Source organism: Camelus dromedarius, chromosome 19 (genome assembly GCF_036321535.1).
Source record: "Camelus dromedarius isolate mCamDro1 chromosome 19, mCamDro1.pat, whole genome shotgun sequence".
NCBI lineage: Eukaryota > Metazoa > Chordata > Mammalia > Artiodactyla > Camelidae > Camelus > Camelus dromedarius.
The window spans coordinates 34,178,634-34,193,089 of NC_087454.1; the positions used below are offsets into that span (position 1 = coordinate 34,178,634).

General features: G+C 44.9%; 1 protein-coding gene across 9 annotated transcripts in view; it reads right to left on the minus strand.

Annotated features, from left to right (window-relative positions):
* Positions 1-14,456, minus strand: part of PKHD1 (PKHD1 ciliary IPT domain containing fibrocystin/polyductin) — a 368,588-nt gene that overhangs the window by 206,330 nt on the left and 147,802 nt on the right. For 8 of the 9 annotated variants that reach the window (XM_031434550.2, XM_064476573.1, XM_064476572.1 and 5 more), the window contains exons 40-43: positions 12,669-12,860; positions 9,558-9,683; positions 6,964-7,020; positions 6,591-6,721 (exon numbers count right to left, since the gene is read on the minus strand). In XM_031434550.2, the coding sequence (XP_031290410.2) occupies positions 6,591-6,721; positions 6,964-7,020; positions 9,558-9,683; positions 12,669-12,860 (506 nt within the window). The remainder of the gene's footprint in view (positions 1-6,590; positions 6,722-6,963; positions 7,021-9,557; positions 9,684-12,668; positions 12,861-14,456) is intronic. The other variant, XM_064476570.1, reaches the window with a different exon arrangement.

Consider the following 14,456-nt stretch of genomic DNA (forward strand, 5'->3'; position numbering starts at 1 on the left):
GTATCTTCCTATAAAACAACACTTCAGTGCCCTAGTGGCCTCTATCCAGGGTTCAGTGGGACTATGCCATGTGTCTTGCAAGAACAGTTCTTTAAACTTTAGTGTGCACCCAGGGTAGAGTAGCAAGATTTAGCAAATAAAAACATAGGAGCCCCATCAGAGTTAAATTAAAAAAAAAAAAAAAAGAAACTATTGAGTTTTATTGATGGTACAAGAGGACTTTACAAAGCCTCTTCCTCTCTGGGAGGGCCACGTGTTCCACTAGGAACACCCACGTGTGCACACTCACACAGACACACAGACTTACACACACACACATGCACTCAGAACGAAGTAAGTCAATACAGAAGAAGAACGGAAACTGGATGTTTTAAAAACCAACACTACTCAACTCCTGGCTCATGTGAGTGGAGGAGCCAGGGCCCCAGACCCAGAGGAAGTGTGAGTGAGGACCAGAGTTTACCCCAAGATGAGAAGCCTGGCCGGCGGGTAGCAGCCAGGACCTGGCCAGGGGCGCCAGCATGCGCTGATACAAGGGCCAGCGCTGCTCCCCTGACATCAGCCCGTCCATCACTGCGGGCACTGCGGCTCTCTCATCCTGGGGACTTGTCACCCGCCAGCCTCTCTCATTCAGTTCCAGAACGTCTTCTTTCTCTGTGAACTCGTGGCCCATTCTCTATTGCACTTCGTTATTTTGAATTCTGAGCATCTCTTCAATTTCCTGAGGCTATTTAAAATTTTAATCATGTCTCACCAGGTGGCATATCACTGACTAGGAAGCTGAAATACTATTCAAGATGCTAACATGACTTCAGAGAACCCGGACCATCTCTAAGGCTCCAGTTATTTTGGGGTGGCAGAGTCTGGAGCTGTGGTTGTCAGACAGGGCGATGCTATTCCCCAGAGAGCATTTGGAAATCTCTGGAGACAGTCTTGGTTGTCACAACTGAGGGGAGAGAGAGATTCTACTGGCATAAAGTGGATGGAGACCAGGGATGCTGTAATACAGAAGACGGCCTCTCACCACAAAGAATCACATGGCCCCAAGCGTTAATCCTAGCACGGTTAAAAAAAAAAAACCGGGTCTACAGTCTACACTCGTTCTTGAAACAACCCATCCCCACCTTCTAGTAGCCCATCTCCAAATCTGATGGAAAGACCAACCTCAATACAAAAACACGGTTAATTACAAAGCAATACTTTGACAGTTTCTACCAGGAGGGCACTCCCCAAGGGAACGCTTATTAGCATCGAATCAGTTAGCTCCATTTCCATGCTAGAAGAGAAGACACACACCCCTGATTCTCAGCTTTGGAAGAATCATTGTCACTGGGTTGGCAAATACAAGAGCCCAGTGTATCTCTTCAGCCTTCATAGAAACACAAGGAAGTAACACGGCTGTTGATTCTTAGTTCCGATTACATAACTGGGACCTTCCTCAGGGCAGCACCTGCGAAGCCCCACCGCCCACATCGCCTGCATTGAGTGGCTGGGGCTCTTCCACACCTGTGAGCCACGGGAAAGGCCATGCGTGTGTAAGAACTGAGGGTGAGGGACGCTCACCTTTTCTGCAAGCATACAAACCACAAGAAAGAGGCACCGGCGGCTACCCACGATCACCTCCCTCAGATGTACGCCTCTGTTTCATTACCAATGAAATGCTAATTCATCACCAAGACTCTACCAGGCAGGAAGAGATTCAAACATTTGCGGAATATAATCCAAGGGCTTCATCCTTGTCCATCACCTTGGTCATACAGGCTCAGAGAGCCTGTATTTCAAGCCAATGAATAGATTTGTTGAATTACTTGCCCCGGTGTTGTGCGTATTTGTGGAGCACCTGAGTGATCACACATAAAGGCTTTCCAAGCGCTTTTATCACCGGGCACGATACTGCAACTTCATCTTCTGTCAGCCGATCGGGCTCACTTATGACAGAAGCGCTTGAGCAGTCGGATCACACTACTCCCCAGCTCTTTTCACTCTCCACCCCAATCGGGTATGCCAGAAGTCACTCATGAGGAGGAACCACGTCGGTACGCGGGCAGCCCACGGCTGCTGGGGAAGGGCTTAAGGCAAGTAGGGAATTTTGTGTGGAAATCAATTCTTTGCGGAAGCCGATGTATTATGGACATTCAAGCAGGAGAAATTCCAGAAAGAAATTAACTGCCCATGTAAGCCAGCTCCTTGAGGTGTGCATCTATAGTCACTTAAAAAAAAAAAAAAGTCAGTTAACCCTTCAGGCATCTCTTAAATATACATTAGCTATTGCGTGGGGAGAGCTGGGGAGCTGAGAGTGGCCTTTAAACACAGAATTCCTTACAAAATTGATTTACAAACCAGAACAAATTCGCCTCAAATTAAATGAAAGTTTCCAAAGGGCTGGTCTTCAGAGTTTTTCCACTGGCTGTCCTAAACAGGGATCAGGTCCTGGGAACTTCTCAATGCTCACATGGGATATTCTGGAGCTTTGGGAGGGGACAGTCCCTCGCTGGTTGAGAGCAAAGACCTCCCAACCCGAGGTCAACATAGATTATGTCTACTGGAAAGACAAAGCATCTGGACGGATGACCGGGAAACGCCATGAAGGAGTCAGAGCCTTGGATGCTGGAGTGTGGAGGGGAGACAGCCTGGAATCGAAGTGGTCCGGATGCCACAGGTGCCGCACGCAGGGACCACCACCGATCTGTTGCTGGCAAGCATGGCAACGGCCCATCTAAGGAGGATGCGAGGGATACCCCAAGGCCCTCGGACACTCCAACAGGAACATTACGCTGAGTCCTCACCAGCAAGAAGGCACAAAGCTCAGGTTTTGCTTCTATGAGAAACTGCCCTTGGACTTAGCTCAGCGGCAGCCTGGGCAGGGAGGCAGGCAGTGCACTTGTGACTGTGAAGACTAAAAAGGAATATCGCATTTGAAATCCCCTTGTACCAGGCGGGGTTGAAGGTGACGGAACTGAGGACCGGGAGCCAAGGTGAATTCCATGCACTGGGCAGAGCTTTTGGTCCTAGGCTTTGGGTCAGGACGACTGGGGGACAACATACAAGCACAAATCACCGCAGAGACTTAATTAAGGGTCACTTCCGTTTCTTCCCGCCTGCCCGCCAGGCCAGAGATTTCAAGGTCAATGTGTGTATATAGAAGAGGCAGTTTAGGCTTTCTGGGCTGGTTCCCCAGTGGCTAGGATTAGGTCACCATCAAGTCTAAACAAGGGCTTTAGTTTACTGAATAGTATTGCCCTGATGTCACTTGCTTGGTAGGACTATCTCAATGTCACTTTCCTGGTGGGACTGTCCTGATGTCACTCTCCTGTAATATTGTTCCAATGTCAGCTTCCTGGTAGGACTGTCCCAATGTCACTTTCCTGGTTTGCCCTTGCTCTGTGGCAATGGTTATGATTATGTTACTACTGAGGGAAGGACAAACAGGAACTCTGTTTTGTTTTGTTTTGTTTTTTTGCAACTTCTGAGTCTAAAATTATTTCAAAATTAAAAGATTTTTAAAAAAAGAAAAATCTTAGTGAATCCTTGTAATACAGTGGCTTTAAAAAAAATACTCTGCCAAACTGCAAGAAAACTGAAAAGCAAGGCGGGAGAAAGGGTCACAAAACCTGAGGACCTGCCAGATGTCCTTGGTTTCATCTCCTTTGGGGGCAGTTCGACTCTGAACCCCTCACAGAGCAGGACAGAAAAGCCACCACGCATGAGATGGTTCCTCACAGTAAGGAACATCTGTCTCTTGAACATCAGAACAATCCCGTAAGAGGGCAGGTGTCTCCACCGCATCTCTTTCTGTTCCTCATCTCACACACACACACACACACACACACACCACCCCCCGTCACTGTTGTCACCTCCTTATTATCCCTTTGGAGTGAAGACATATTTCTAAAATATACTTTTCAAAGTACTCTGTGTCATGCACGTAGGACACACTTAACAAACACTAACTTACTGATCACTCAGTGACTGAAAGGACCTTCACTGGCACAAAGGGTCAGGAGAAGTTCCTAATTTTTAGTTTGAACACATATTCCCAGTTATTCAAAAAGAACTGCAAGCCAAGGTGCTGGCCCAGGAGACTGCAGACCCAAAGGAGAAAGAGAACTACTCTCCCACAACGCTCCGACCCCTCGCCCGCCGCACAGTCGCGGTGGCTAAGCCCCTCAGAAAGGCTGCGGTGACGCCCCTACAGCTGATTCAGGAACAGGCAGCATCCCCAAATGCCGAGATCCATATCGTGAAGAAAAAAGGCCAGAAGAGAAAGCCTGGGTGCCTCTGAACCAGAGGAGAAGGCTGAGGACTGCTGGGGGTTACGGATCAGCCCAGAGCTACTGGCCCATGGGCACCAAAAAATACTAGATCTGCTGAATGAAGGTTCAGCCCGGGATTTGTGCAGCCTGCAGCGCACTGGCCAAAAGAGTCCCTGGTTGTGGCACAGTCCTGACAAGAGAACACGAGAGAGAGACGGCACCGCGGAACAGCAGTGGCACAGCTAGAGACCTGGAGCGGACTGTACACAGGTTAACACCGAGAGATGAGCTCCACGGTGTCAGAATGCTGATACAGACAACACTGCTGATTTTTCAATCATCAAAATGATTGCAGGATTGTGGAATCTATACTTTCTTTTCCTCTTTCTTCCCCCACTCCATTCTTTGATTATGGAATTATACCTACCTTCATTCATTCATTCATCATATTGAATTAATTTTTATTGAACGACTACTACATGTCAGGTGCCGAGCTAGGGTCTAAAAGCCAATAAGCTAATGAAAAGAGAACCACAGAATTTGAAGATCATCGAAGACAAAATGTCAGATAGAGACCTAATAAATGTATTTACGGAACCTACATCACCACCTTGAACTAAAACCTCATTCTCAAAACACATGCATGGAACTTTGTTTCCAATTCTGTCAAGTGGACATAAGAGGGAGAAAGTAAATGAATGGAAATGGGAGACGTCTAACAGGGAACAAAGAGCTTGCTTTGGGCTCAGTTTTGTCATGGCTGACTGGGCACTGTTCCACAGTCAGCCTGCAAGGCTCAGGTGACCTACCAGCTTGTAGGTGGCCCTCTGGTTGTCTGCACCGACAGCCACCTCATTTCTTATGGTCAACCAGCAGCCTGGACGCCCACCCTGGAGACGCGCTAACCAGAGAAGCCATGCCAGGCGGCGTTGCTGGCATTCAGTGTGGGATTTAGATACCTTCCAGCCTCGTGCAGGAAGGTGAGCTGAGAAACCTTGAGGGTCTACTTTCTTCCAGGTATTTCAAAGGAGCCAAAACTATGCTATCCAAGTCCTTTAGTCCCCAGAGCTTTTTGGCATAGCTGTGCAGCAAGCCCTGTGGTCGCCAACGAGTTAAATGTCGCTGTCCCTGCACCGGGTCTAGAGTTTGGTTTCCTTCAGTCCATGGGGTTCTGCCTCCTTTCCTCACTGGCATATTAGCGGCCCCCATTAGGCACCTAAAATAGTAAATGCTGTGCTTGGAAGAAACATAATTAAAAGTCTGGAGGAGGGTTGAGGAGATAACCACGACTTTTATTAGGGGTTATTCAGCTGAAGGTAATTAAAAACAGATGATCAGAGAGAGAGACGTTCATTCTCTGAGTTCCTCAGAAACTTGGCAAAATTGTCATGACACAGCAGATCCTCAGAGGACCATACTGATGAGTGAGGCCCTTAACCCTTTCAGAGATGGCCCATGGGACAAAATGATTGGAAAGGGGGACACTAAGCTATCCTACTATTCTGATGCAATTCCTCATTCACAGATCTATGGTTAAGCTACCAGCAAAAATTAATTTCTTAAAGTGTTTAGAGAGAAATTCAGCAAGGAAAAGAAATGTTAAATTCTACTAAACAATAGGGTAAAAACCAAGGCCGTCAGAGTGGACAGTTGACCCTTGGATGACACAGGGGTTATGGGGGTTGACCCTCCACGCAGTCAAAAATCTGCATATAATTTATAGTTCGTCGTCTACATGTGCGGTTCCTCCATGTCCATGATTCCCCATCAGTGAATTCAACTATCCACAGACAGTATGACAGTGTGGTATTTACTATTGAAAAAATCCACGTATTAGTGGACCCGGGCAGTTCAAACCTGTGTTGTTCGAGGGTCAACTGTACTTTGCTCATCCTGGAATCTGACATGATCTCATACATCTCAAGACTTGGCTGACCGTCAGTTTTGGACACTCTTAAAGAGTAACCGTATGACCACATTAGTAGAGTAACTTGAAGATTTAATAAGTAATTATTGGAATTGAGACCAAATTCAGCAACTGTCACAGATAGCTCGGGAAGACGTTTTAGTTTGCGCTAGTCGAAATGACCAGAAAATCATCAATATCTACTTTGTTTCGCTTCATCTAGATATGGCTCCAGAGAGCGTTCACAGAGAGAACTGACTGCATTTATCCTAAGGAAGCGTTTAACCCAATATCATAAAGGAGTTTCTCACTGCCAACACGCAGCAAGGAAACGTTTTATACCACATCACTGACACTGCCGCCCGGATAACTTTTGGAGTGAATTTTATCCCTCTCAGCTCTGACCTTCCTGGAGGAGCTGAAGATCTTACCTCCACAACATTGGTGGGATCGCGGATGTAGATACCAGAGGGTGCCAACATTTCAGGACTGGAGAGCCCCTCGGCGCCAGAGACATCGATGATCACATTGTTTCTTATCACATTTCCTTGTTCTGACCAGTCTAATTTCAGAAAAGATCAAACAAACCCGGGGATTCAAAACCATAATTAAAATGTACTCAACACTCTTACTTCTACTAGCACAGTCATAGTTCTCACAAAGCATAAGTGTACATGTGTCCAAATCACACTCAGTATGTTCAACAGACTGAAGACCTCCAACATCCTGCCGTCAGGCCTGTCCACAAAACACACGACAACTTAAGTGTATTGTAATAGAGTGAAAATCAGTTCACATATTTACCATTTTCTCCTCCAGGAATGACCTCCCAAAGGATATGCCTTATCTCGGGAGATGCACCTGAGAACAAAAGGTCATGTCAGCTTGTCACGTTTCACGCCACCCAGGAAAACGAGGGACACTGCAATACTATTTCTTCTTTTGATGTGGCTTGGTTTTGTGTTTTTATCAATGAACCAGACAGATACAGAACTTTTATATGAACTTTTCAGTTCTAGAGTATCATGGATCAGAAGCTCATTTTATTTTGTTCTGTTTTCCCCCTTTGGGGGGATAATTAGTTTGTTTATTTGTTTGTTTGTTAACATTTTTATTGAGTTATAGTCATTTTACAATGTTGTGTCAAATTCCAGTGTAGAGCACAATTTTTCAGTTACACATGAACATACATATATCCATTGTCACATTTTTTTTGCTGTGAGCTGCCACAAGATCCTGTATCTCTTTCCCTGTGCTATACCGTATAATCTTGTTTATCTATTCTGCATATGCCTGTTGGTATCTACAAATTTTGAATTCCCAGTCTGTCCCTGTTTGTTTTAATGGAGGTACTAAGGATTGAGCCCAGGACCCCGTGTATGCTAAGCATGCCCTCTACCACTGAGCTATACTTTCCCCCGCAACAGAAGCTCATTTTAAATAAAAAAATTATAATAATAACAAAGAAATAGATCTACTGCTTCACTTCTTAGAAAGAGTCTGACTGTCTCTAGAGTCACACACCCCTGTGTCAGCTCCAGCCACACCCCTACCTGTTCAAATTGGCCACCAGCCATCTACCTGCCCCTCACTTTTCTCAGAAGATCTGGACTGTCCTGGAGGAACAGGCTGGGCAGTACTGAGACCCTCACACTTAAGCCAGAGGTTTGAAATAGAAGAGAATAAAAGAGCATGGGCCACGTTACAGAGACAGATCAGCCTCTTACGTGGCATCAACACAGAGCAGCCCCACAGACCCCCTTTTTTCTAGGTCTTCAGGCATCTGGGCTTCCCACGTCATTTCCTGAGTCTGGGTTTGCAAACTCATTTAGCATAGATTGAGTACATTATCTAAGATGCATTAACAGGTATTCTAATTCCATCACCTGCAATGCAGTAGACGTCATGAGCCTCCAATTCACAGTATCCAAGCACCAAAGGCCAAATTCCTCCCGTAGGTTTTCCTCCTTGCCCAGTGAATGCCTACCCCATATCACTGTTTTCTCCTAAAATAATACCGTTATGGTACCTTTCTGAATTTCTGCTCCAGGTTTCAACAAGCTTTTCCCTGACATCAACTAAAGTAAGAATAAACAAAGTCAGTCTTCCATGTGTTAGCTTGACTCCTCTGCAGCTGTCCTCTCCCAACCAAAAGATTTTCCTCCACCTGATCATTCTATCGTCCCTAGCTCTTTGCCTTTTAGAGCTGGAGTTAGTTTATATGAGCCATATTTTCTCACTGAACAGTTTCCCTCTCAGGATTAGAATCTTTGTAGCTTTTATCTTAACGGATCGGTCCTAAGTGAAACATACACATTTTTCCTCTGATGTTATATCACAGAATTAATTGAAATATAAATACAGAGTCTAATTTTTAGTAAAAACCTCGGATTTGCTTTTTTGTTCAGATATAACCAAAGACCCTTTGTTCATTAATACATTCATTTCTTTAGACAAATATATCTCCAATGCACTAGTTAATGTGCTAAGTGCTAAGTGAAATCTGGTGGTAAAACAGATGTTAATCAGATGATCAGAAACATGATATATAATTTTAAATCAATAAGTAACAATTAATGCTAAAAGAGCTTAAACAGAGGAACTTGACTTAGGAGTGTGGGGGAGAGACTCTTATAGGAGGAGAGTGAGTGGTATGAACGGAGGGAAAGGGCTGTGCAAAGGCCCTGAGGCAGGAGAACAAACAGCCTTTTGAAAGAATTAAAATGAAATAGGTCAATGTAGTTACAGTGTAGAGGGAGAGAACAGGAGCAAGACAAGTGTACCAAGGTTAATAAAGGCAAAATCACTGAAGGAGTCTTTTAAGTCACATTAAGGATTTTGGATTGTATCCTAAGAGTAGTAAGAAATTCGTAAAGTTTTTAAGGAGAGAAGTGACATTGACACAATCTGAGATTTTTAGGGATAATTCTAGGCATTGCAAGGGGGATGAACTTTAGGAAACAAAAGTGCACATAGGTGACCATTTAGAAAATTCTGAAATATGGGCCTCTTCAGCAAGCCAGAGGAGGAGCTAAGAACAGAATTCAGCATGTTTTGCCCTTGGTCCAACATTCGGGTTTGAGACTGTACAAAGACATATTCACATGACTTTGAATCATTGTGAAAATTGCTGACAATAAATTTTAAAACCTCCCATTGTATATTTACTAACCTGAACTGAAATGCTGTCTTCAATAAGCAGTTTCCTACTGGGGAAGATTAGTTAGCCAATCAGGGATGACTAAATTTACAATGAGAATTTTTAACTATGACCTGTTTCTAATGATCAGAGGCTAAAGTTTGCACAAATTGGAAATTCAAGTTTTGGGACAATTTCTTATAAAAAACCACGTGTCTTATACCAGAATGCCAATATTAAACAAACTCGTTTCACTTACCCACCAGCAGTGCGTGGCCTAAAATATTGTAGAACACATTGTTGTCCACCCTCAGGCCCGAGGTCCTGGACATGCTGAGGCCTCTGCTGAAGGAACACCACACTGTGCAGCCCTGCATATAGGAACCTGAACAGGAGAGAAAAAGGTAAAAACTAGAAAGGAACCTCAAAGGTGCCTCAGATTCTGCTGATCACCTCCAGAGCAAGCCAGAATATAACCGAGAACATCCACCCACACACTCATTAAACTAAAAGGATGAGGAGTTGGCACCAGAAATCAAATCAAGAAAATGGGCAACTTGGGCCACTGTACTGCAAAGATACCAAAGATAAGCAGGGTGCGATCCAAGGGTCACAAAATGAGAAACAAAACCATCTGAGAAAGACAGGATGGCCAAACCACAAAGGCTGTCACAATTCCCCACTGGCCACCATCATTGGTATCTACTCTCAACACTATATGGTGGACAACAGCTCGAGAGAAGTTAAGAACAATGTGAAGAGCATTACTTGTGGGCCAACCCTGATCTTTTTTTTTCCTTAAATTTTATCTTCTTATATATATTTTTTTTGTTTGGGGGGAGGTAATTAGGTTCATGTATTCATTTTTTAATGGAGTTACTTGGGATTGAACCCAGGACTTCATGCATGCTAGGCATGCTCTCTACCACTGAGTTATACCCTCCTCACCAACCCTGATCTTTGAAAACTGCACCTGGCATGAGGAAGTGCAGTCATTGAGCTGCAAAGGAATATTTTACCTTGCCAGGCAATAATATCTTTGGCCCAAGATAGCCAGAGATTCTTATTTCAAATTATAAATAAAGCCAGTGGTTGATCTGAGGACCACACTCTCACCTTTGAATACAGTAGTTTGTGAAACTGAAGGGGAAATACCTCTACTAAGCTAACAGAAACTGACATTTAGGAAAATCATTACACTGGCTCCACGGGCCTATTTTATGACCCCCCCCCCATCAACCTATGTGGACTGGATCAATCAAGGAACAAATATTTACTGAATATCAACTGTATATTTCAGGAATTGTGCATTGTGCTGGAGATATAAAGATAAATAAAACTGAGTAAATTCTGCACTTGTGTATCTGAAGTCTGATGGAGGAAACTCATGTTAAAATAATAAAAATGTAGTGTTTGGATAATAAAATTATAAATCTTGAGAGAGCAGTTTTGCATTATTTCCAGGTAGTGAGAGATATTATATCAATGTCAAACGTTGGAAGTATTGAAAAAATTACTTCGGTTTATGTAATAATTTGACTTTTAAATTGGGACTATTCAGAAAGTTCTCAACTATAATGCCTGCAAAGACACAGGGACTGTTGGCTCCCCTGGATCTCAGCTCCTCTAGCACAAATGTCCTCACATCCTTCACCCATAAGTTAACCCACCCACGTCCACTTATGCAGGAAACATTGCATGCTGCAGATTTTCACTGACGCCGGATCTCCACCATGACATCACTCCATCAGGATACGCCTGCCCATCTGAACAACCAGTACGGACTGATGCGTTTACAGGGCTCTAGTGGGTGGAGTTCAGGGACTGGTAAACCTCTAAAAGCAGCGTGCATGCAAAGATTCCAGCACCCTCTAACCCCAGGGACTGGGGACAGCTGGCTACACAGGTCACGCGGGCCTGTAGGGCATGAAACAACAAAGGATTCTTTGGCAAGCATGCCAGAAGTTTCTAACCTCTGGGTTAATGTGTTGCCCCCTCCCAGGAAACACATTTGCATTTTAACAGAGATCTACAGGGGATAATGTGTGATTTCAGTGGATTTCAAACTTTTGTTAAGCCCTGAACCCTTTTTCAAATAAAACCTAACATACATTAATAAATAATAGTGCAGCTACTCGAAGCAGAGGTTGGGCGGGAGGCAGATTAAGTGAATTTTTGAACCAGGTGGGGAGAGCCGTGATTATGTTCAACAGATAACACATACGTAATTGTTTTACGCTCACTTCTCCTGGAGCTGACCCCACACCAAACATTGCTCAGCACTATGAGCACCAGGAGACCAAAAAGCCAGAGAGAAAGGCACAAAGATACTGATCATCCTAACATACTAGGGAAAGAGGCGTGTTAGGAACCATCCCCCTAAATTAATGTAAAAAATAAAATAAGGTGGATGAGATCTGGAAAATTCGGGTAAAGAGACATTCTTGACATGCAGATGATTTGAAATGAGAGGAAAAAAAAATGCTGCAGCCGACTAGCCAGGACCCTGCCTTCAGTGACCGCAGGGTTTATTCTCATTACCTGTCGAAATCCCAGCACCTCTCAAAGCCCACCTGAACCTTCAGATACACCCTGACGCGTTTCGTGAGGCATTAACTCCCTAGCACCACCCCTTTCAAGGAAGGCAGCTTGAATGTGTCGGTGTCAGAGGTGCTGAGGGCTGGGGAGGATAACAGAGATGCAGCCACTGTCCTCCTCACTCAGCGCCCACACCCCAATTCTCTGATCTCTGTAGGTCAGATTCTGGAGCTGGAGTCTCCCCCCAGATGGGCCCATGTTCCTCTGACTTTGGTTTCAGAGCCTTTAATAGCACATCTGGTCATACGCTCCTTTCCTGATTCTCATCTTTTCTACCTACTTCTGCATTTGGACAACTTCATGAGGAAAACGCTCTCCGCTGTGCCTGGACTTCCACCCCCTGAGGATTTATACTGTCAGTGTCAATTTGCCTGTGGTCACAAAGCTATTCAATGGTAGCGGCAGGATGCAAAACACGGATTTGTTGTAGTTCCCGCCACATCGGTTGCACCTACAGTGACGTTTCTCAAAGTGCACTCCCCGGACTACTTGCTCCAAAACCATAAGGTTTGTTTGATAAAAGTTCAGGCCCCGAGGCCCACTCTAGATCAGAATTTGTCTCGGCAGGGTCTCTAACCCTGAATTTTAAGAAGCTCCCCGAGGGAAGTTTCAGGCACGTAGAAGTTTGAGAACCACAGATATCAGGGGTATAATGATCCAGCTCTGAACCACCTCTGACCCCGTGTACCACCCACCATGACCCTCTGCATGGAGAACCTTGAATGTGGAAGAAGAAAGGAAAATGAGGGGTCACAGGCCTGGACCTCCTTACCTCTCAGAGCTCCCACCAGAGTCAGTGAGCTCCCGTGCTTGCGGAAGGCTTGCCCCAAGTCCCGGAACTGCACTCCCTGTAACTGGACCCGGCTGGGCTCCTCGGGGAAGGACTGAATGATGACTCTGGCCCCCAGATCTCTGGATCCCAGCACCTTCTCACTCTTGGAATACAAACAGTCCTGCAAGTTACCTGAAACACAGAATGAAAATCAGGAGGAGCAGAAGTAGGTACAACGTGCTTCTAGATAAATCACCCAGTGTGAAAGGCACTGCCGGCACAAAGGGCAAACCATTACTGTGTATTTCATTTAATAAGCGTACTTCCCTTTTAGTTTGATTCTCCTCTTTGGATTATTAATTAAAACATCCGATAACTAGGACATGATGCTGCCTTCGCTCTATTATTTCCAAAAGCCCCAAATCAATCACCTTAATTACTGTCACAAAGAGGCTGACTCTAACCCACAAACCCAACCTAAATAGATGCTTATTTCAATCCAAAAGATCCCCCGGAGGGAGCGTACAATAAAATGACCTTCTCATAGCAGATAATTGTAGGAAGAGAGGTGAGCGTTAAATGTAATCACAGTTCTTCTCAGTCTGAGACTGTCTGACGGGGCTTTCCCATCATTCTGCTGCTTTATGGTTTGGGGACTTTGTCATTTCCTCAGTGGTGATCAGGCCCCCCACACCAAGGCCTCCTTCCCAGAGGAGCCCCTAGTGAGGGTGCCAAACCGCGTAAACGTACCGCACACAACTACCACTGCGACAAAGCACTGTGACCCCAGGATCTGAGACGCTTTCTGCGGACGCGTGGCGTTTGGTGGTGGGAACTGACCTCAGCGTGGAGAAGAAACTGTCTCCTGAATTAAGTCTTTATTATCCAGGTTAATAAACCAAAGAAGTACTAGTCATACATAATGGTGGACCATTCAACAGTCACTTTCCAACACCCGGAGAATGAATATATAGGAGGCAAATGAAGAGGTGTTTGACATTTGTACACATTACCACAATTTTGATTATGTGTGTCAGTGATCTGCAGTATTTTCCGGTGTCCAGGCTTCTTACTGTATTTGGCTACCTTGTTCCCACACTTCAGCCCCACACGAGGAGGTGAGTGACATGAATTTTGTTTTATTTTTAGAATTTTTTAGCAATGTTTAAGAGTTGTGGTGAAATCAGGGTTTTTTTTTTTTCTTCCATTAGGAGTCAACAGATTTATAATGGCCCAAACCTAGAAGCTTGGTCTCTCTTGCAGCATGATCAAATGCAATGTTCTGTACAATATGATCTGAGAATACACATATGAGAATTACCAAGAGAGTCTGAATAGACTGTAGATCCCAATTCAGCAAGTTGTTAAAGTTGGCAGTCACTGGATTCTAATCCACTGGATCCAAACATTTTTCAGAATGACACTTTCATGAGCTAGATGGCTAGCGGCTGGGGGATGGGGTCTAGGTCCTTCTTAACCCAACCACATCCCCACATTACAGCCACATGCATCTGTGTGTAGCCATGACTCAAACCTCTAACTCCAGCCATGACCACCAGACAACCCTCCTCACATGCTGGCCTGGCACCCCAGTCTCGACGTGTACAAAATTAAATTCATGCTCTCCACCCTCCCACCCCTAAACCTGCTCCTCTTCCCATCTCAGTAAACAGCCTCCTCATCCATCCAGAGCTCGTGCCTGGGAGTCATCCTTGACACCCAAACCACCCTGGCCCAAAGTTGACAAACGATGTCTTCACAACATGTGAAAGCCTCATAATCTACAGC